This window comes from Rhinoderma darwinii, chromosome 7 (assembly GCF_050947455.1).
Source record: "Rhinoderma darwinii isolate aRhiDar2 chromosome 7, aRhiDar2.hap1, whole genome shotgun sequence".
Lineage (NCBI taxonomy): Eukaryota > Metazoa > Chordata > Amphibia > Anura > Rhinodermatidae > Rhinoderma > Rhinoderma darwinii.
In genome coordinates this window covers 18445264-18467688 of record NC_134693.1, presented here as the reverse complement: position 1 = coordinate 18467688, position 22425 = coordinate 18445264, and the positions used below count along the sequence as shown (strand labels likewise).

The following is a 22425-nucleotide window of genomic DNA, read 5'->3' as shown; positions in this document are numbered from 1 at the left end:
TTGGTTCTTTGCTTTTGAGATTCCTTTCCTTGATTGCCTAATTAGTCTCATCCTTTTAGCTTCCTATTTAAGCCTGGCCCTTGTCAACTGTTGCTGCCTAAGTGTGTACCAAACTTGGATTGTTTCCTGACCATGTCTTAGCACACACGAGTGTTTCCTGACCACGTATTAGCCTCACACTACAAACTGTTTCCCCTTTTCTGTGTACCGAACTCACATCTCTGCTTTATGCCAAAGACTGTTGACAAGACTGCTTACAGACCTTGACAGGTGCCCAAAAACAGTACCACAGTTATCCCCTCGCACCCGTCCTGCACTATGCCACTCTGCTAGGCTTGACTTCATGACTAGGTCTAAGGTGTTTCTATGATGACGTCATCATCATGATGAACCGCAAAGGGGCCCAGTGCATTTGCATCCTTTACCCTATGATTAAAGCGGCCCAGCTATCACTTCTACCCTTCTTCATGCTCTCCTCAATGCCCACCCCTTCATATCTGCTCCTACCCATTCCAAGCCTCCCAGCTGGCCCCAAACTCATTAACCTCTTGCTACCCTTCATGCCCACCCGTCACTTGTCACAGGGGTGGTCTGATTTGCTTTTTTCCTACAGTCAGTTATTTATTAAAGTCAGGTTTTATTTTTTTCTGAAGGTGGAACCTCTCTTTAATCAAACCTTATTCTCGAGTAAGGGGGTGTCAAGTCTTTTTTTCATAAGATCCTGTTTCTGCCTAAATTTTTGATTGATTTTTTTTTAAATAATGTTTTGAGCATATTTATTAGATAGAACAAAAGAGGCAGGAATAAGACATTCGAGTTCAGCTGTGCAGATCTGCAGGATTACCTGTTTATCATGTAAGTTTTATGAAACTTGGGCCCCTTATTCCCCTTTCAATTTTTGTAATACAATTGTACACAAAGAGCTAGAAAACCAGTGTAGCTAAGATTGTATTACAGTTTAAGTCTCTTGGAGCGTTTGAAATCTGTCATGAATATGTAACGGATAAAATTTCAGAGAGACATGACACTTGGTTGTAAGCAGCAATGGTTCTCAATTGTAGTCTCACCAGATGGAACACAAGTGGATTAGCTTGTGAACGATCAGTGTGATATATCCACCTGTGTTCTCGCATCAAAATGCCGGGATACAGAAGAATAGTGCTAATGCCGGAAGATTAAAGATTTCCAAAACATTTTAACTGGTTCCTGACCGCCGTCTGTATATAAACGTCCGGTGGTCGTGGTCCTTAAAACTCGCGCTATAGTGTATTTATGGCGCAGATTTTAGCTGGCTGCCCAGCAGGTGCTGAATGTCAGGATGCCCGGCTGTCAGTGACTGCCGAGGATCCTGAAGTGAAGCGCTGTCAGCGCTGTATATAGTATAGAGGTAGCGGTATTGGTCCCGGTAATCATGTGACAGGTCACATGATCGCCACTATGCCATTAGTGAGAGGCTGCTGCTGGGTCTAAGTAGACCCAGCAAAGCCCTATTAGTGACTATAGTCGCTATAAGGGCCTGTTCACATCAGCGTTGGCTTTCCGTTCAGGGGTTCCGTCGGAGGTTTCCGTCAGGTGAACCCCTCAATGGAAAGCCAAACGGAAACCGTAGCTTCCGTTTGCATCACCATTGATATCAATGGTGACGGAAACATTGCTAATGGTTTCCTGTTGTCACCGAGCTGGCAGGTTTCCGTTTTTTCGACGGAATGAATAGCGCAGTCGACTGACATCAATTGTGATGCAAATGGGAGCTAAGGTTTCTGTATGGCTTTCCGTTGAGGGGTTCACCCGACGGAAACCTCTGACAGAACCCCTGAATGGAAAGCCAACGCTGATGTGAACAGGCCCTAAGAGGGCTGATTTCTCCAGTAACTGGGGCAGCCCCAGTTACAGTGGAAAAACCATGTGTAAAATAAAAAATAAAGTCCCCCTAAGATCTTTTCTGACCTTTGATGGACAGGCCATAATAATAAAAAGTAAAAGTAAAATAAAGTGAAAATAAACGAAATATCAAATACACATAAATATCCACACAAAGAAAACGTGGTCCCCCCCGGCCAATCATTGTCGTAACTCTGGCCCTGACCCAATTACCATAAAATAGACATGTAATATATCAAAATTTATAGTAGACAATGATGATCACAAATAAAAGGTCTATTTTAGGGTAAAACTATAATATTACCAGAAAAAATTAGCTGAAATGTAAAAAAGCATATTTTTGTACTATTATTTTCAAACAATAAGCCTTAAAATTCTAAAATAGCGAAAAGGATGTGTATAAAAATGATTAAAAAAAAGAAATCTGCATTGTCTACGGAAGAAACTTCACAAAAATCACGTTACTCGCCCAACAAATAAAAAAGTTATAGACGTTTAACTAACGAGTGCTAAAAATGGCTAAACGATGTCTGGTCCTGAAGGCTCAAAAGAGCGCGGTCCTGAACCCGTTAAAGAGACAAAGTTAACAAAAAAAAAAAAAAATGGTCTTCTATGTATTTCTCTAGTTATCTGGATTTATTTACAGCATTTTCACTTTTTCTTGATGTAGTTTTTCCCAGTGTGTCTTTCAAGACAAGTTCCATTGATTGTAAATCACCTGGCGAGGATTGGTCTAAATAATTTACCTCCAACTCAAAAAACTGACCTACTGAATTCAGTTCTTGCTCCTACAGCTCTGCACACATCCCAGCTGGCCTTTAAGCAGCCATTTCTGTCTGGAGAGAAGCTGATTGAAGTGTTCTTCAATACTATTCCGTAAAAAAAAAGTCACAGTGTAGCCCATAGACCCTTCATTCCAAACTTTTTGTAATATTTCTGAATGTAGCTTGAGTAAGCAGTACGGATTCTTGCACCTAATGTATTTACATTTTTTCCAGTAGAGAAAAGTAGTCACTGGTTACATCCAAAGCAGACCAGATTATCATGGTATCATTATAATTAGGACTTTAGATAAACCAATGGCACTATCGTATGTACAGATCATGCAGTCCCAAGTTAAAATATTAAATTTAGCTCTGATACACTATAAAAGCATAGAAAAAAGTTAACATTTTAAATCAATACATCTAATAAAGATTTCAGGAAGCCATTTATAAACCAAAAAGTTAAAGTTGTCTGAAGGTGGACAATCCCTTTAAATGGGAAATATCTAACCTGAGTATTTTTGTATTCTAGCTTCTTTGTGCCATCATTGCCGGATTACTACATTACTTCTTCCTTGCTGCCTTTGCTTGGATGTGTATTGAAGGGATTCATCTGTATCTCATAGTGGTCGGTGTTATTTACAATAGAGGATTCCTACATAAGAATTTTTACATTTTTGGGTACTGCAGCCCAGCCATAGTTGTTGGAGTTTCGGCTGTGTTGGGATACAAGTATTACGGCACAGATAAAGTGTAAGTATATCTATATTGTAGTACTTGGTTTTCAGATGTATTTTCCCAACAGGATAAATTATTTATGCTGTGATATTTTATTTATTTTAAAGATGTTGGCTGAGCACAGAGAATAATTTTATATGGAGTTTTATTGGGCCAGCCTGTCTCATCATTCTCGTGAGTACAACATTCCTTTTTTATTAATATTCTCCAGTGTTTTATTGTAGCATTTTTGATTTAAGTAAGATTAAGAGGACTGTTTAACAACATACTGCAAAGAGCTCTCATACTCTGTTACCCATGGCTTTAAGTGAGATATTTGCAAGTGAATTTTTCAGATCCCATAAATTCAGGGCTACTGCCCACCTATTACATGTATGTCCAGGCACCAGGATCTTAGGCGACTGGATGCACCACCAATGGGCCAAATTGACTCAGGGATTCATGCAACCTAATTTTCTTTTTTTCCCGGAGCCCTTAGGGTATGTGCACACACACTAATTACGGACGTAATTCGGGCGTTTTTGCCCCGAATTACGTCCGAAAATAGAGCCTCAATAGCGTTGACAAACATCTGCCCATTGAAAGCAATGGGCAGACGTTTGTCTGTTCACACGAGCCGTATATTTACGCGCCGCTGTCAAATGACGGAGCGTAAATAGACGCCCGCGTCAAAGAAGTGACCTGTCACTTCTTTGGCTGTAATTGGAGCCGTTATTCATTGACTCCAATGAATAGCAGCGCCAATTACGTCCGTAATGGACGCGGCGTTCAAGCGCCTGCACATGCCGTTACGGCTGAAATTACGGGGATGTTTTCAGGCGGAAACATCCCCGTAATTTCAGCCGTTACGGACGCTGTCGTGTGCACATACCCTTAGGGTCAGTTCACACAGAGTTTTTTGGAGCTGATTTTGAAATGGAAACCTCATCAAAATCAGCGGGAAAAACAACCCAAATTGCCCCCCATTTCAATGGGAGACAGAGGCGTTCTACCCGGGCAACTTTTGGCCACTCGCAGGGAAAAAAAGCGGCATGTTCTTTCTTTGAGCGGTTTCCTCCTCTGACATTCTGTTAAAATTAATGGGAGGCAGAAAAAACATACGGCACTCGTTTTGTGTGTTTTTTTGCAGTGTTTTTTGCCCACAGTTCTTACAATAGATTCAATAGCCAGGGGAAAGAAAACGCTGCCAAAAAAAAAAATGCAAAAACAGTGCTGAAAATTCAAAATTCCTTAAGGAATTTCTGCCTGCAAAAAAACTCTGTGTGAACAAAGGCCTTATAATCCAGAGATTCTGTGACCATTCTCCATAAAATACTGACCAAATTTCCATATCCAGGAATGGTGGGTATAGCTTGGTTTTAGAGAAAACGGTAGGAAAATACCTGGACTAGGTGTTGCTAAGGACAAGACTCATTTGTGGTTGACACAGGGCATATATACAATAGGTAAGCTGAATTGGTCACTAAACTCTTTTAGTCTCTATTTTAGCCATTTGAATTCATTGTGATACCCACTTCTCAGATAAGACAATATAATTGTTGAACTATAGTCCTGGGTAAAACAACATAACAAATTGTAATATCATAAGTTGTGTTGACTGCCACCTCACCTATCCTACTCAGCTTTACTGCACCTAACAATTGTAGCCCTCCTACATCTATAAGCCAAAACTTTTTCATATGGGGTAAGTGTGGCAAGATGGATCCAGGCGCCAAAATTTCACCTATTCTCGAATACCAAATGGCACTCCAATCACATCTCTCTTGCTAGTGTAGTTTTACAGTACTAATAAATCCTAATAGTAAGGATAACGATCCTGTGCTGGACTCACCTTTCCAAAAGACCTGCCTTGTTTGCAAGCAACGGGGTCGGGAATAGAAAGGGTGTGGAAGGGAAAATATACACCAACTCTTTTGTTCTGGGAGGCAAAACTTGGCATCAGAATGGGGTTTCATTTTGATCTTTGCTATGGAGCCCCCTCTCTACTATGTATGCCCTTGAGTTAAGAAGACGACTGTGGGGCGCGGGGCTTAGCCATGGCGGAGTGAAGTCGTGCTTTGGGGGAGCTCCGTGCAGCGGTGGAGTAAAGAGCCATTTTGTACCGGCAGGAGATGCCCGGAAAGCGCCGGGGACTAGGCTCAACACCCTACGCTCCTTATCGCGCTCTCAGACGCGCAGCACAAGCGTGGAGCGCTTCTTTCAAGCGCCGCAAACTACACCGATGCCTCCAGGTATCATGGCGTATCCCACACAGCAGCCGGCCACGAGGAGAGCAGACGGCACACTGAACATGCCAGCAGGCTCCTGCACGCTGGGACACACGACCGCATCACAGCATGGAGTCACTTCTATTGAGGTACCGCCTGTGTCCCCTGCCCTCCCTCTCTGTGTGCTATCGACAGCTTCTGTGCCCCTGCCTAACATTGCAGAAGGTCTGCCATTACAGCGATCCCTGCATGCGGATTTACATGCACTTAGGGCACTGATTCAGGCTCTCCCCACCAGACAGGACTTAGATACCCTGGTCACAAGAATAGAGCAATCCCACCAACAAGATATCGCTGCTTTAAAACAAGAAGTGGAAAGGGTGGACACTAGGATTAATACCACTGACCACACGGTTTCTTCTATTGATAGCAGAGTGCTAGCTCTGGAGAAGGCGGCCATTTCCAACAGATCACACATGCAGTCCCTAGCACTCCAGTTGGATGATCAGGAAAACAGGGGCCGGAGAAACAATGTACGCTTGAAGGGCCTCCCAGATCTGGGCCTCAGAGATGATCTCTCGACCAGGATTACCGCCATCTTTAATACGGTCACCAATAGACCTCTAGACACTACATTCTTACTAGACCGTGTTCACAGAGTCTCCCGTCCCGGCCCGCACGACCCTTCAAATCCCCGGGACGTCCTATGCCGCCTACATTACTATTCTGACAAGGATCTAATTGTCAGAGGAGCATGGTCACATGGGCCGGTGTCCATTGATGGCTGCAGGGTTTCGGTCTATCCGGATGTTTCCCCGCGTACACTCTACATGAGACGTCTCCTACACCCATTATTGGAAAAGATCAAAGCGACAGGAGCCACCTATAGATGGGGACACTCGTTCCACGTGGTCGTCAGGAAAGAAGCATCTACTTTTCTTCTTCGCCATTTCTCGGATCTGGATGCACTATTCAGGTTCCAACAGATTGAGCCGTTTCCGGTACCGGATTGGTTGGCATTGGAGCGGCCTGAACCGCCTCAACGTCGGCGCAATAGACGCCCTAGCCTACCCCGCATCAGGCCCCCGTTCCGAGAGACACCAGGGTCTCAACCGGACCTGTCGCTGCCGATATCGCCAGAGGCCTGACGGGATTCCCTTCTGGAGATTTTGCCTTGACCACGTGGCAACGTATTGACTGCACCTAGTATCTTTTTGCCCCCTACAGTGCCTAGTGGTTCTTTTTCTCTGTCACAGGTGCCTTTAACAACCACTCCAAAGAAGGGGTTTTTCTCTTTTAGCGGAACTTTGAGAGCTGCCTCGCTTCTACTACAGCGGAGCGCTGAGACTCCCCTGGGACTCATGATGCAGCAGTTGATTCCACAACTATACTCAGAAACGTAGATATACACTGGCTTACATTGTAACCTTCCGTTGTTCCTTGTCGTCGCTCCCCTCACCCCCCCCCCTCGTTTTTATCATGTCTTGTTGCATAATATGTGTCTGGATCCCCTCCCCCCTCCCTTACCCTACCCTCCCTCTCCCTCCCGCTCTCCTAACGGTGATCGGATGGGGAATGGCACAGTGGTCTGGACCTTGTCGACACTACTTCGCCAGTCTCCATTACTGTATATCGGGCTGTTTTAATGTATTTTCTAGGGCTGAATTATTTTCCTGTTAACTAATAGGTTATAAGATTGGCTGACGGGTACACTAATGGGGTAAGGGATGTATACGCCTCTATCGACTTTCTCAGCCTTCTTCCGCCTCTCCCATTCCTTGTTCCTCCGCTCTCGTCTGTCGCCTAGGTGTACCCCTTTCCCTCCCCCTTTTTAACTATCAAATGTCCCTTTAGCTTTACTGCCCTCATCGTAGGCAATGGTAGCTGGTGGATATCACACGTATATGATAATTTTAAATGGGTATTCTTTGTCGTTATTTACTTGTAAAGGATCTGCCAGGCACTACGTCTGTGGATACTCCCAGGATTAATCAATCGACACCTGAGGCCGGACCTCTTAGACTGACATCGGCTCCCACCAATCAGGGTGGCAGGCTCAGGAGTGGGAGAGCCTATCGCGGCCTGGTCAGTCGGAGTTAGCTCCGCCCCCTGTCCATTTATACCTGCCGTTTTCTCTTCCTCATTGCTTGTGATTCTTCCTGGTTTCCTGGCCCTGCTACAGCCTTGCTCCAGCCTGCTTCTGCCTTGCTTCAGCCTTGCTACAGCTTCCGCTTATCCTGCTTCGCTCTGACCCCGGCTTGCTTCCTGCTCCTTGCTCTGCGTTCGTATACTTGGTGACATCCTGATTCTGACTGGCTCGTTGACCACTCTGGTTTCCTCACGGTGTTCCGTGGGCTACTGCCCCTTCCCTTGCTTGTTCCCTGTTTGTATTCCCTTGCACTTATTCAGCGTAGGGACCGCCGCCCAGTTGTACCCCGTCGCCTAGGGCGGGTCGTTGCAAGTAGGCATGGACAGGGCGGTGGGTAGATTAGGGCTCACTTATCCCCTCCTTCCTGCCATAACATTACTATTGTTCTTGGGGAAAAGGTAATTGGCCATTGTACATAGGGCCCTGCTTGCAGAGCCAGGGTCTATAAAGTGTCGTTGCCTCCCTTACTCATCTCTTGATGGGTATCGGACGAGTTTGAATTTGTTTATGTTATTGTGCTGCCTGCTGCATGGGGCTCCCCCCCCCCCCCCCACTGTGCCTTTGGTTGTCCCTATCCCCGTTCTGTTACTAACTTTTTCTCCACAGGTTTCCACACCGATAAGGAGCCGGCCTTTGGGCCCCTGTTCTATTCCCTCCTCCTTCCCTTGGTCTTTCGCTTTTACCCTCTTTGCCCTCTCTCCCCTCCCCCTCCCCTCTCCCCGCCGGGGACATGGCAAGTCAATCCCAGAAAGAGCTGCGGATAGGTTCTCTGATTGTCAAGGGTCTGCATGGTCCTGGGAAACGATCCATTCTGTTTAACTTGTTGAAGGCTAGACACTTGCATGTAGCTTTTCTTCAAGAAACCCTTCAAGTTGTCTAATCTATGGTTTCCTCACGCTTATCATAGTTTCTCCCCTGACCCGAAATCCAGAGGGACGAGTATCCTTCTTTCCCGCTCTCTACCATGGGAACTCCTGGACTCCCGCAGTGATGTGATGGGGCGAATGCTCTTAGTCAAGGGGAACATAGACTCCCAGATTTATACCTTTGCGTCCTTCTACATGCCCAATGTGGGACAAGGTTCTGCCTTGATCGGCTTTCTGGATGTGCTGGAGGAGTTTGGAGAGGGTACCATCGTTTTGGGGGGGATTTCAATGTTGCTTTAGAGCCTACCATGGATGTTTCAACGGGACATTCGTCAATTCCACACTCCCAGCTGCGCCGTATTAACCGCACGCTTCACGAACACAACTTCGTGGACACGTGGCGCTTACTACATCCAGCAGACAAAGACTTCTCCTTTTACTCGCCTGTTCATGATGTCTACTCCAGACTGGACTTGTTCTTTGTCAAACACCGGTCTCTTCCAACCGTTCAAGCGGCCGACATTGACTCAATATCTTTCTCTGACCATGCCCTTGTCACATTGTCTTTGACTTTGCAAACTCCTATATTGCATCAATCCCAATGGAGACTCAATCCCTCACTTCTCCAGGATTCCCTGGCCTCTTCTGATGTGGCGCGCACGCTTGACGACTACTTCGTCACTAATAACTCCTCAGATACGAATCCACGGGTACTATGGGAGGCCCACAAGTGTGTGGTAAGGGGTACCTTCATTAAGCATGGGTCCCGGTTGAAAAAGGAGCGCGCGGTGGCCATTACCCGGCTCCTAACGGAAATTAAGGCACTGGAGTTCACGCATAAACGGTCCCACGAACTGGAATGCAAAGTGGCGCTAATTCAAAAACGGGAGGAGCTACGCACCTTACTCCTTTCCAAGGCGAAGGCAACTCTCGCCAAATGCAAACGGCACTTTTATGAGTACGGAAACAAATGTAGCAAGTCTCTTGCCAGAGCATTGCGCCTCCAACAAGCGCACACGTATGTACCTTTTATTACAACCTCGCCTACCACTCGAGTTAATCTGCCTTTGGACATAGCGTCGCAATTCCGTAACTTTTATGCTTCACTCTATGACACCGACTCTACCAATCCGGCCACGCTCTCAAGAGATTTCCATGCAAATATTAAGTCCTATATTGCGGAGTCGGGCCTCCCCTCCCTGTCTGAGGAGGTTCTCAATGCACTAGAGGTCCCAATTACCGCGCCAGAACTATCCGACGCTCTCAAGAACTCCGCCTCTGGTAAGGCACCTGGACCTGATGGGTTTACGCTTCCCTATTATAAAAAATTCCTCGCTGTCCTTAGTCCGCATCTCTTAGTGTCCTTGAATTCTTTCTCTTCCGCTGCTCGCGTCCCACCTGATGCGCTCAGGGCACATATTGCAGTGATCCCCAAGACAGGTTAAGATCCCTCTTAATGCGCAAGTTATAGGCCGATTTCCCTTCTTAATGCAGACGTCAAACTCTTTGCAAAGATTTTGGCAGGGCGTTTGGCCCCATTACTCAGCGGTGTCATACATCTTGACCAGGCAGGGTTCATGTTGAGCAGAGAGGTCCGGGATAATACAACAAGGGCAATCAATCTCATTCATAAGGCTAAACTATCTCGAGTTCCGCTTATGCTCTTGTCAACAGATGCTGAAAAAGCATTTGACAGAGTCAATTGGACGTATATGGAGGAAACCCTTCTTCGTCTTGGTCTTGGTCCACAAATGATGGGATGGATAATGTCGTTATACTCTTGCCCGTCTGTGAGGGTACGCGTGAATGGGATCCTTTCGGAAGAATTCAACATCCACAACGGGATCCGACAGGGTTGCCCCTTATCCCCCTTGATTTTCATCCTGACCTTGGAACCATTCCTACGGCATGTCAGAGCGAACGTTGACATTAAGGGCCTAGAGGTGGGAGCTCGGGTCGACAAGGTTGCAGCGTACGCAGATGACTTGTTGTTTTTCCTGACTAACCCGTCTATCTCCCTCCCGAATCTGATGCAGGAATTTCGTCGCTTTTCCAGTCTATCCAATTTTAAAATAAACTTTTCCAAATCCGAGGCCATGAATGCCTCCATCCCCTCCTCCTTTCTACGCACACTGGAACAATCCTTTAGCTTTAAATGGAACTCGATGGCGCTCAAATACCTGGGAGTGCTCATCCCGGCGGATCTTAAGGAGCTTTTTAATTTGAACTTCCCAGTGTTTCTTACCGAAGTGAAAACGGATTGTGCCAGATGGAGGAGGGGCACATTCACGTGGATGGGTCGCTGCACTATTTTTAAAATGAATATTCTTCCCCGATTACTTTACTTATTCCAAGCGCTGCCTAAAGCAATTCCACCCTCGTTCTTCAAAGCAGTCAACTCTTTACAAATTTCCTTTGTATGGAATGGTAAGCCCTCACGCCTTAGTCGAACGCTCTTGTGTCGGACACGGGAGTCGGGGGGACTGGCACTTCCTTACATTCGTTCATACTACATAGCAACTCAGCTAGCGCGCGTTGTGGATTAGTGTAGACACGCCCCCTACAAGTCTTGGGTGGGTCTTGAGCAAAGCTTCACGGAGGCCCCTCTTCAGGTGGTTCCGTGGTTGCAAAGCGGACTTCTTAAATCCATTCACCAACATCCCACTATCAGCCCCACATTGCGATGTTGTTCTCTTCATAAGGTCCGATCAAGCCTTTTGCCCATCTGCTCTCCCATGTTTCCGATTCTGGGGAATCCTGCTTTCCCTTCAGGGTTGACAGATTCGGTCTTCCGGGCTTGGTTCACGTCTGGTATATTTAGGGCAACGCAGTTCCTTAAGAACGCGGAGTGGCTCTCCCTTTCGGAGCTGTCGCATCTGCCTGAACTCCAACCTCTGGGCTATTGGCGCATATTTCAGCTCCGCCACTTTTTCTCTTCATTATCGTCTCCGGCTTTATTTCAAGAGTCTAGATCCCCGTTGGAGGAGATGTGTGTTGGCTCCGAGCCAGCCCGTCACACACTGTCCACGATCTACCATCTCCTTCTAAACCCGCCGGATCTCCCCCCGCCAGGATACATCGCGGAGTGGGAAGCAGACTTGGGCATCATCTTTACCGCAAGTCAATGTACCCGCATCCTTACTTTGGCTCATAAAACCTCGATCAGCTCGCGTTACCAAGAAGCCAGTTTTAAACTGCTCTCGCGATGGTACAGGACCCCGGTCCGTTTACATCGTATTTTCCCGACCGTTTCACCTCTTTGTTGGAGATGCGGGCGGGAAGATGGTACCCTCATCCACACCTTTTGGTCTTGTCCGCTGCTTGCAGAATTCTGGGAAGGAGTGAAGAGAGTGATCTCCGAGGTAACAGATACCAGTTCTCGTTTGGACGCGGCCTTCTTCCTCCTACATCACTGTGACATCCCAACAAATATCTACAAAAGCTCGCTGCTTCACTTTTTAGTGTTGGCCGCTAGACATTGCATTCCATTAAGATGGAAAAACGTCTCCCCACCTACTCTGTCCCTCTGGGTTTCGAAGGTCAACGACCTAATGCACATGGAGGATCTGACCTCAAGCATTCATGATACTAACGCTAGGTTTTGCCTAACGTGGTCCCCTTGGATAGTGTTCCAGGACACTGACACCTATAAAGACATTCTGGGTGGGTTGGAAGTTGGTTGATAACCCGCAATGGATCTTCTTGGGTGCTGCAGGATCTCCTCGGTGGGGAGTGTTGCCCCTTCCTCCTCCCTTTACCCTTCTCATTTATCTTTCTTTATCTCGCTTAGTCTCTCTTGCTCCTTTCTCTCAGAGGGGAATGTCAATCAGATCAAGTGGGAGATGTTACATGTGGTTATACCTCCCTTGAGGTTTTCAGTATGTGGTTAAACACTATGTATCTTCATTATTGGTTATGTGCTTCATTTTCCTTTCTGTATTTGCTGTAATCTTGTTTTTATTATGTAAAAATATGGTTGTCGGCCATGAAAATAAAGAATTAAAAAAAAAAAAAAGAAGACGACTGTATAAGTCTTCGTTCACATCTGCGTATAGACTCTGTTCATGGGTTCCGTCGGAGCTCTCCATCAGGGGAACCCATGAACGGAATCCAAACTGAAACAAATGGAAACCATAGGTTTCCGTTGGCATCACCATTGATTTCAATGGTGACGGATCCAGTCCAAATAGTTTCCGTTTGTCACTGGTTGTGTAAGGGTTCCGTTGTTTTGATGGAATGAACAGCGCAGTCGACTACGGTATTGATCCTGTCGAAACAACGGATCCCTTACACCGGTGACCACGGTAACCATTTGCATCAGATCCATCACCATTGAAATCAATGGTGATGCAAAGGGAAACCTATGTTTTCAGTTTGGATTCCGTTCATGGGTTCCTAAAGGACAAGTTCAACATTAAAAATTCATTTGTGCTCTTTTATGTGTTTGGGTGTTATTATGAAGCTGCTTTAAGATTGGGACTGGAACTTTTGAAAGCTCAAAATAAAGTTTGACATGTCAGCCTATACTTTGGAAAACTCAGCAGGAGGTTGAACAAGAAAGTATGTCAGCAGTCTGACAATCTGATATTTCAAATATTGTGTTGTATCATCTGTTATTGGTGATCGGACGTCTCCGAAGATTACTCTGTCATCTTCATGTTTCAGAAATACTTATGTACCATGTAATCATCACAGTTATTTTTAACCCAAATTGTAGCATCAGACAGAAGCCGGCTATTTCACATGAAGAGACACTCGTTGACTAGCAGACCTGGCGTATCTAGAAAAATTGTTCCCGTGGAACAGCGTGAGGTCTGCTAAGTTGTTGCATTTGGCTTTAAAACTTATCGTAAACTTTGGTGACCTATTAGAGGTCTCAACAAAAGTTATTTCCTCCATAATATTACATAGATTCTTATTTGTGTTTGACTACGTTCCAGATCGACATGATCTGATTTGGCCGTCTTTTCTGAATAGTCAGCATATTTCCTCGGGTTGTTTTCATGTACAAGGCTTGTTTATAGGTCACATTACAATATAGGCAAATACAATGTGAAAATAAAAAAAGCAAGTAAAACTTCTAACATTACAACTAGAAGCAACTCCAAATGATGTAGGTTAATCCGAAACAGATCATGTTTTCTAGGAGGTTGGATATAGAGAGGACATAAAAATTAGGAGATTTTTAAAAGACACAATCCCCTCTTCCCCAAAATCTGCCATATTAGGTTACAAAAACAGTATAAGGGTAAGTTCACACAGGGTGGATACGTTGCGTAAAGGTACGTAGCGCAGGGAATTTCGGATAAAAAAAACACACCAAATTGTGGTGCAGTTTTTCGGCCGGAATGTCCGTTGCGGAAAATAGAAGATAAAAAATACGCTCATACTTACTTTCTGACGTCCTGCAGACTGGCCCCTCCTGGGATGACGTCTCATCCCATGTGACCGCTGCAGCTTGTGAACCTGCAGCGGTCACATGGAGTGAAACGTCATCCAAAGGAGGCCGGCCTGGATGAAGAAGCACAGACAGGGTATGTTCACACACACTATTTACGGACGTAATTCGGTGCGTTTTTTCCCCCGAATTACGTCCGAAATAGCGGCTCAATAGCGTCGGCTAACATCTGCCCTTTCATTAGAATGGGTCTTACGATGTTCTGTGCAGACGGTCATTTTTTTTACGCCCCGCTGTCAAAAGGCGGGGCGTAAAAAAGACGCCCGCGTCAAAGAAGTGCCTGTCACTTCCTCAGACGTAAATGGAGCTGTTTTCCATGGACTCCATGGAAAAACAGCTCCATTTAACGTCTGTAATGGACGCAGTAAAAAGCGCCTCAACATGCCATTACAGCTGAAATTACGGTGCTGTTTTCTCCTGAAAACAGCCCCGTAATTTCAGCCGTTACGGACGCTGCTGTGTGAACATACCCTAAGACATAAAATAATTGTTGGCTGACAGATCATCCAGATGACAATTAAAAAATTTGATGCCAAAACCCAGCTTAATTCATCCACGGAATTGTTTTTATATCAAGTAAGGATTTTTTTTCAGATGTAGATGAGAAAAACATTGCCTTTTGCCTCATAGTGGTTTTATTTTTGACCACTCTGGATCAACACAACATGAACAAGTAAACATGGTGGACTTGGATATATTGTAAAGATTACTTGCTGTTTAACTGTACTAGAAAACTCATTTTCATTATCCTACTATAGAATTCATAATTAACAAAGGAGGGTCCGTCCCCCCCATTCAGGACCCTCATCTAATAACCTGAGTAGACAGCAGCTACAAAGAGTGTGTCTACCTCTGGAGGAACCAGCACCTCTATGCATAACACCCTCTGTCCATTGATATCAACTTAGACTGTGTAATGCTTAATTTCCCCTGTGGTGGTGCTGCAGGGAAATCAAACACTTGCTGCCAGGTTCACCTACAGATTATAGCTAATCCCTGCGATCAGTTTATGACTAGTTGGCCCTTCTAAAAAGAAGAAATTGTCTAAAGAGGACAACCTCTTGGTGAGTTTGACACAGCAACAGTATATAACCAAGTGAAATAACCAGAAACTATGGATGATCATGATGCCATCAGCATTGGTGGTTGGACATTTTTTGTGCAATGAATCATGCTGTGCATGCAGATGTGGAGTTCAGCTAAGTATCTCCAGTACCTGCTAAAAACAATAGCAATTTGCCCAAAATCCTGGTTCAGCTAATCACTATTAATTTGAGACCAGTTTGGCCATACACATAAAGACTGTTGCCTGATCCTGTATAAATTAACAGGATCAGGCATCAGTCATTCAACATCTGATCTGACCGTTCCTCAAAGCCCTAAACATAGGGATTTATGACTATCATCCAATTGACAGTTTTAGTCCCCATCTGGCCCCCTAATGGTACATGCATGATAGTAAAAGTGTTTATCTGATCCAATAGATGTTTCTATGGGTGGGGGTGGGGCGGGGGTATTTGTTATCATTTAAATAAAAAAAAACACACACAAAAAGATTACTACAAGGTATGATTGAATATTCAGTTCAGCTAGGATAACAAATACTTTATTCTTAGTTAAGATATTCTGGCTACACCCCCACACCAGAAAGTTCAGGAAAATGTATACCGATGGTGATGTCATTGATAAGGAAGGTCCTGGCAGGGCTGTACCTAGATGATTCAATGTTTGAAGAAATCAGTAGAGCTCACATCTGGGAACAAAAGCACTTAAAGGAGTTTGTCTGGGATTAGACTCAGAATTCTCTCATATGGTAACTAGATTATTTCCCAGACTTGGGACTACTTTAAGATATACATGTATTCCACTACTATTAAAGAAAAATCATCACCAAAAAAGTTCTGTCCCATTTTAGAAAAATTTAATAACTACTACTGCTGTCAAATATTGCTACACAATATAAAGTAAAGTATGATATGTATCATGTAATTAAAGAGGTTGTACCACCATTAAATATCATATCCATTGTATAGATATAGATATATATTTACATTCTGTTAAAAAAACTATCCAGTAAAAGTTATGACATTCGCTTACATAGTATAGTGCCACCTGGTGTCCAAAGTGTATAGCAATGTGCATGTCCACCTAATGATTTGAGTGCTGCTAGATATGCATGCCTAGTCACTCTCCCCACAGCCAGGTATCTGCATACTCTGTTCAACGCAGAGCAGCTAATAGAAATAGATTTCTTCCCTGCTTGTCAGGGAAGGAGAAAAGCCCCGGAAGTAGCAAGGCAGTATAGCACAGAAGACTCCTTCTCAGCTTGTCAGGGAAGGAGAAAAGTCTCTGCAGTAGCATGGCAGTATAGCACAGAAGACTCCTTCTCAGCTTGTCATGGAAGGAGAAAAGCCTCTGCCGTAGCATGGCAGTATAGCTGAAGAGACTTCTTAGCTTTTCAGGGAAGGAGTAGAGCCCCCGCAGTAGCATGGCAGTATAGCACAGGAGACACTTTCTCAGCTTGTCAGGTAAGGAGCAAAGCTCCTGCAGTAACATGGCATTATAGCAGAGGAGACTACTTCTTAGCTGGTTAGTACTGCAAAGCTCTGCATGAACAGCAGATATAATCATCCAGGTGTTAGTTAGCTTAAAGTTGGTGCCATGCTGCAAGGCATCATGGTCCTAACATGCCCACTCAGTCGTTATTGTTTATTTAGATATACTTTCATTGGTTTCTAAGGGAGCGTATACTGTGGATGACACACAGTATATAACTTCACTTCTCTGGATCCCATGGTACCTATCTGCAGGAAAATTAAGAAAGGACAATATTATCAGCTGCCAGGTGGCAATAGAGACTGATTCTGCTCAGAACATCTCCCCCAGCAGCACAGATTAGCAGCAGCAGCAAGGGGGACACAGGAAAACAAAAAGAACAAAATTATTTTATATGCTAGAAACACTGCAAATCACTTTAAAGGGAATGTGTTGCTAGAATTATTTTTTTCTAGTTTAACAGTTAGTATATACATGATTAGACATTGTCTTATTGTTTTACATTTTTTCAGAAGTCAGGAAATATTATAAATTAGATTCTAATTTATAACATTTCCCTGTGCTGGTCACTAGAGGAAGCAATTCCAAAAATTGCAGCATTGGCTTGTGGTAAATCAACCACATTGCTTTATGCTGTAAAATTGGTGTAGACACACACACTCTAGTGAGCTCACACAATCCCCCCTCCCTTATCCTGGCTAGTGCCAGGAGAAAGGAGGGGATTGAATGTTCAAACCTACTACACTGTGTGACACCATTTTTTGAGCGAACGCACAGTGTAGTAGGATTAGATACAGTGGTAATCACACAGTAAAACACAAACAAACACAGACATAACTTACCTGCTCCTGCCGCTGCCACTGCCTTCGCTCCGTCCGCTCGCTCCGCTCCTAGTACTTGCTTCTAATCACATGTCCGGAAGCCGAGACCGGAAGTAGTCATCTTACTGTCCGGCCGCGGCTTCTGGTCCACATGGACTGCATGTATACCATAACCCTTAGATAACATAGCTAGGGATATCCTAATAGTAACTTGACACAGGACAACATGAACGTTCCTTTAACGTGGGTTCACTCGGGGTCGGCCACAGCTTTTATTATAAATATAACAAATATAATTTAACATTTTAAGGTAAACACCCGTATGCCGGCCTACCAACATAGGTGGGCATGTAGGTAATTCACCTTACCAAACCGCCAGCTGTGACAAAAGAACATTTCACCCATGAACAGAACATAAATTAATCAACACAAGAAAAGTGCAAAATGCCACACAATACAATTGTAGAAAAAAAACTTCTGCTCTGAAGGCAGTGGCATTTGCCAATGCAACTTTGAAGTATTCCTAAGGCAAACCAGCTACCCTGCACCTACGAATGCCTGTGATGGTACAATTTTTTTATTTTTTTTAATTTTTTTAACACTGAACATTAATTCCACAAGGGGCGGGAGGGAGGGAGATTGCAGTGTAACAGCCAAAAGAGGCCGAGACCCGGCTCCTTAAATACACTATTCAGGAGGGAAAAAGGAGAAGGACCATAACTCCTCCTCCCGGATGGAGGGGGCTAAGAGCAGCAGCCAGAGGTAATAAACTTATTAACCCCTACCCTTGCTGGGCATACAACAAATAGCTGAATCCCTAGCTGGGGCCCTATTAGTTTTTTACCCACATTACCTGCAGTCAAAGACCCAGCGGTTAAACACCTATGGGTCTACTAAAAATGGCGCCGGATGTCGCTCGGCCGAAGACCTTCCTTTTGTGTTAATCGACACATACAGAGATGAAAAAAAATGGCAGCCCCCATAGTGAAGTAAAAGTTAGAAAAAATAAAAAAGTAAAACACAAACACACAAATAAATAAAATTTATTTTAATAACACACTAAAATCCAATTTATATAAAAAAAAAAAAAAAATTGTGACACCCGTCCTTTAAAACAGCTATGAACAGCATTTCTGGACTTTTGGTATGAAAATGATTCATGCAATAACCCCTTTAGGGCCTTTAAGATACAATTAGCTGAGGACAGCAGTATCAGTAGGAGCAGCAGTACCTCTGAGGAACTTTTGCCCTAGATCATCAGATGTTTGTGGAGTAAGAAGTCAACATAAATCCAATGTTTGAAGTATTTGTGATTTTGCTAAATAAACTAGGTAGGTAAGTTGATGTATTTTACATTCACAAGTGCAAAGGTACAAAAAGGTCAAATGATACTGATTTTAGAACAGCAGACTTACATCTCAGGTCAACATAGATTAAAGTTGTTGTCCGGGACATGTACAACAAGGGCTGCAGGCAGCGCATAGGCTAAAATAAGAAAATAAGTTATACTCACCTACTAAATCCCCTGCCGCTCCAGCGCTTGTGCTCAGGTGGTTTCTGCCGGTCTGTTTACCACTACAGGAATTGATGACATCCCATCTTGCTGCAACCAATCTCTGGCCTCAGGGGTGATGTGCCGTTCTTGCCAGCATCACCGCTGAGGCCAGTGATTGGCTGCAGCTCAACGGAACGTCATCACTTCCTGTAAATGTTTACAGACTGGTGGAGACCACCGGAGCAGCAGACCAGGAACGGCATGGGAATTTACTAGGTGAGTATGCCATGTTTTCTTATTTTAGCCCATACCCTGCCTGCAGCCTGTGTTTTGCATTTCCCAGACAACCCTTTTTTTGCCAAAGCATACATGTTAATCCTATTACTTTCATCAACAGACCTGTACTTCAAAAAAACGTACACTACTGTTCAAAAGTTTGGGATCACCCAGACAATTTTGTGTTTTCCATGAAAATTCACACTTATATTTATCAAATGAGTTGCAAAATGACTAGAAAATATAGTCAAGATATTGACAAGGTTAGAAATAATGATTTTTATTTGAAATAATAATTTTCTCCTTCAAACTTTGCTTTGGTCTTGGAATGCTCCATTTGCAGTAATTCCAGCATTGCAGACCTTTGGCATTCTAGCTGTTAATTTGCTGAGGTAATCGGGAGAAATTTCACCCCATGCTTCCAGAAGCCCCTCCCACAAGTTGGATTGGCTTGATGGGCACTTCTTGCGTACCATACGGTCAAGCTGCTCCCACAACAGCTCTATGGGGTTGAGATCTGGTGACTGCGCTGGCCACTCCATTACAGATAGAATACCAGCTGCCTGCTTCTTCCCTAAATAATTCTTGCATAATTTGGAGGTGTGCTTTGGGTCATTGTCCTGTTGTAGGATGAAATTGGCTCCAATCAAGCGCTGTCCACAGGGTATGGCATGGCGTTGGAAAATGGAGTGATAGCCTTCCTTATTCAAAATCCCTTTTACCTTGTACAAATCTCCCACTTTACCAGCACCAAAGCAACCCCAGACCATCACATTACCTCCACCATGCTTGACAGATGGCGTCAGGCACTCTTCCAGCATCTTTTCAGTTGTTCTGCGTCTCACAAATGTTCTTCTGTGTGATCCAAACACCTCAAACTTCGATTCGTCTGTCCATAACACTTTTTTCCAACCTTCCTCTGTCCAATGTCTGTGTGCTTTTGCCCATATTAATCTTTTCCTTTCATTAGCCAGTCTCAGATATGGCTTTTTCTTTGCCACTCTGCCCTGAAGGCCAGCATCCCGGAGTCGCCTCTTCACTGTAGACGTTAACACTGGCGTTTTGCGGGTACTATTTAATGAAGTTGCCAGTTGAGGACCTGTGAGGCGTCTATTTCTCAAACTAGAGACTCTAATGTACTTGTCTTGTTGCTCAGTTGTGCAGCGGGGCCTCCCACTTCTCTTTCTACTCTGGTTAGAGCCTGTGTGTGCTGTCCTCTGAAGGGAGTAGTACACACCGTTGTAGGAAATCTTCAGTTTCTTGGCAATTTGTCGCATGGAATAGCCTTAATTTCTAAGAACAAGAATAGACTGTCGAGTTTCACATGAAAGCTCTCTTTTTCTAGCCATTTTGAGAGTTTAATCGAACCCACAAATGTAATGCTCCAGATTCTCAACTAGCTCAAAGGAAGGGCAGTTTTATAGCTCCTCTAAACAGCAAAACTGTTTACAGCGGTGCTAACATAATTGCAAAGGTTTTGAAGTGTTTTCTAATCATCCATTAGCCTTCTAACACAGTTAGCAAACACAATGTACCATTAGAACACTGGAGTGATGGTTGCTGGAAATGGGCCTCTATACCCCTATGTAGATATTGCATTAAAAACCAGACGTTTGCAGCTAGAATAGTCATTTAGCACATTAACAATGTATAGAGTGTATTTCTGATTAATTTAATGTTATCTTTATTGATAAAAACTGTGCTTTTCTTTCAAAAATAAGGAAATTTCGTAGTGACCCTAAACTTTTGAACGGTAGTGTATACGCCACGTAACTTTTTTTAGAATTGATCTCAATGGACAACGTATGCAAACGTAATGCTATACGTTTTGTATCCGTTTACATACAGTACATCTATCAGTTTTTTTTTTGTTTTTTTCTTCTATCAGTGTTCACTTATACTTTTTTTAGGTAAAAAACAGACACGAACGTATACCGATGTATGAGTATATGCTAAACGTACACGCTATAAAAAAAACGCAGACGTAAACAAAAACTGTAGACGTTTGTATACGTTTTCAATGGTCCACGTTTTTATAAGTAAACATATATACGCCCCGGCGGATAGCACAAACGCGGTGTGAATAGGGCCTAATTTTTAATTTTAATGTTTTATTATATTATTTATTTTCAGGTTAACCTGATGGCATTTGGAGTAATTATATACAAAGTTTTCAGACACACTGCGATGTTGAAATCAGAAGTTAGTTGTTATGAAAACATAAGGTAAAGGACAAAGTTTTGTGTTGATTCACATTGTGCCGTTACAAAAAAAAAAAGGCTCCAGGAAAATGGCTGATTAAAATATGCAGAGACAAGGATATTAACTATGATGAAAAAAACAAATAGAAGAACTACAATCTTCTTCCCACTGTGGTGTGGGCTGTCATGCGGTCGGAACATCCTGAAAATAATATTATGTTGGATAGACAGGTAGAAAGATAGATATATAGACAGACAGATAGACAGATAGACGGATAGATAGATAGATAGATAGATAGATAGATAGATAGATAGATAGATAGATAGATAGATAGATAGATAGATAGATAGATAGATAGATAGATAGACAGACAGATTATTCAGAGCCAATTAAAAACTGAATGGATGTTAAAAACATAATAGCCTAATAAATTAAAGCGGTTGTACAGGAATAGCAAAACATGGCTGCTGTCTTCCAAAAATAGTGCCACACCCTTCCACAGGTTGTGTGTGGTATTGCAGCTTAGCCCCATGTTCAATAAATCTGAGGTGCAATACCAGGCACAACCTGTGGACATGTGTGTCGGTGTCTTGGGAAGAAAGCAGCCATAATTCCTAAGACCCTAGTGGTAAGTGATTGAGGCTTTGGTGGCGTTAACCAGAACTAGCAGGGGGTTCTTTTTTCTCCTTTGCTATGGGGCCCCCACTGCTGTTTGCGCCCCCTGATGGTAGACATAGCTGTAAACTATTTGCATAACTTTCATCATTTGGGATTACAAATATTCATTCCATGTATACCTTATCCTTTCTTTCCGCCTGAGTTGTTTGTCTTTTCAGCGTTTCCAGAATAAATGTTTAATGTAGCTAAAAGTTATCACACAGATTTACATTATTAAACCATCTCAGAACAATTGATACATGTATTCCAAGATAATTACATTTTATTCTATGTATGAAAATTCATAACCCGGCAGACAATAAGAAAAGCTGTTTTTTTTTGTTTTTTTTAAGCT

The 22425-nt window shown here is 43.6% G+C and overlaps 1 protein-coding gene across 1 annotated transcript in view; it reads left to right on the top strand.

Moving 5' to 3' along the window:
• Positions 1 to 22425, top strand: part of ADGRL4 (adhesion G protein-coupled receptor L4) — a 139900-nt gene that overhangs the window by 100581 nt on the left and 16894 nt on the right. The window contains exons 12-14 of the mRNA XM_075832889.1: positions 3178 to 3398; positions 3491 to 3557; positions 21345 to 21436. Coding sequence (XP_075689004.1) covers positions 3178 to 3398; positions 3491 to 3557; positions 21345 to 21436 — 380 coding nt within the window. The remainder of the gene's footprint in view (positions 1 to 3177; positions 3399 to 3490; positions 3558 to 21344; positions 21437 to 22425) is intronic.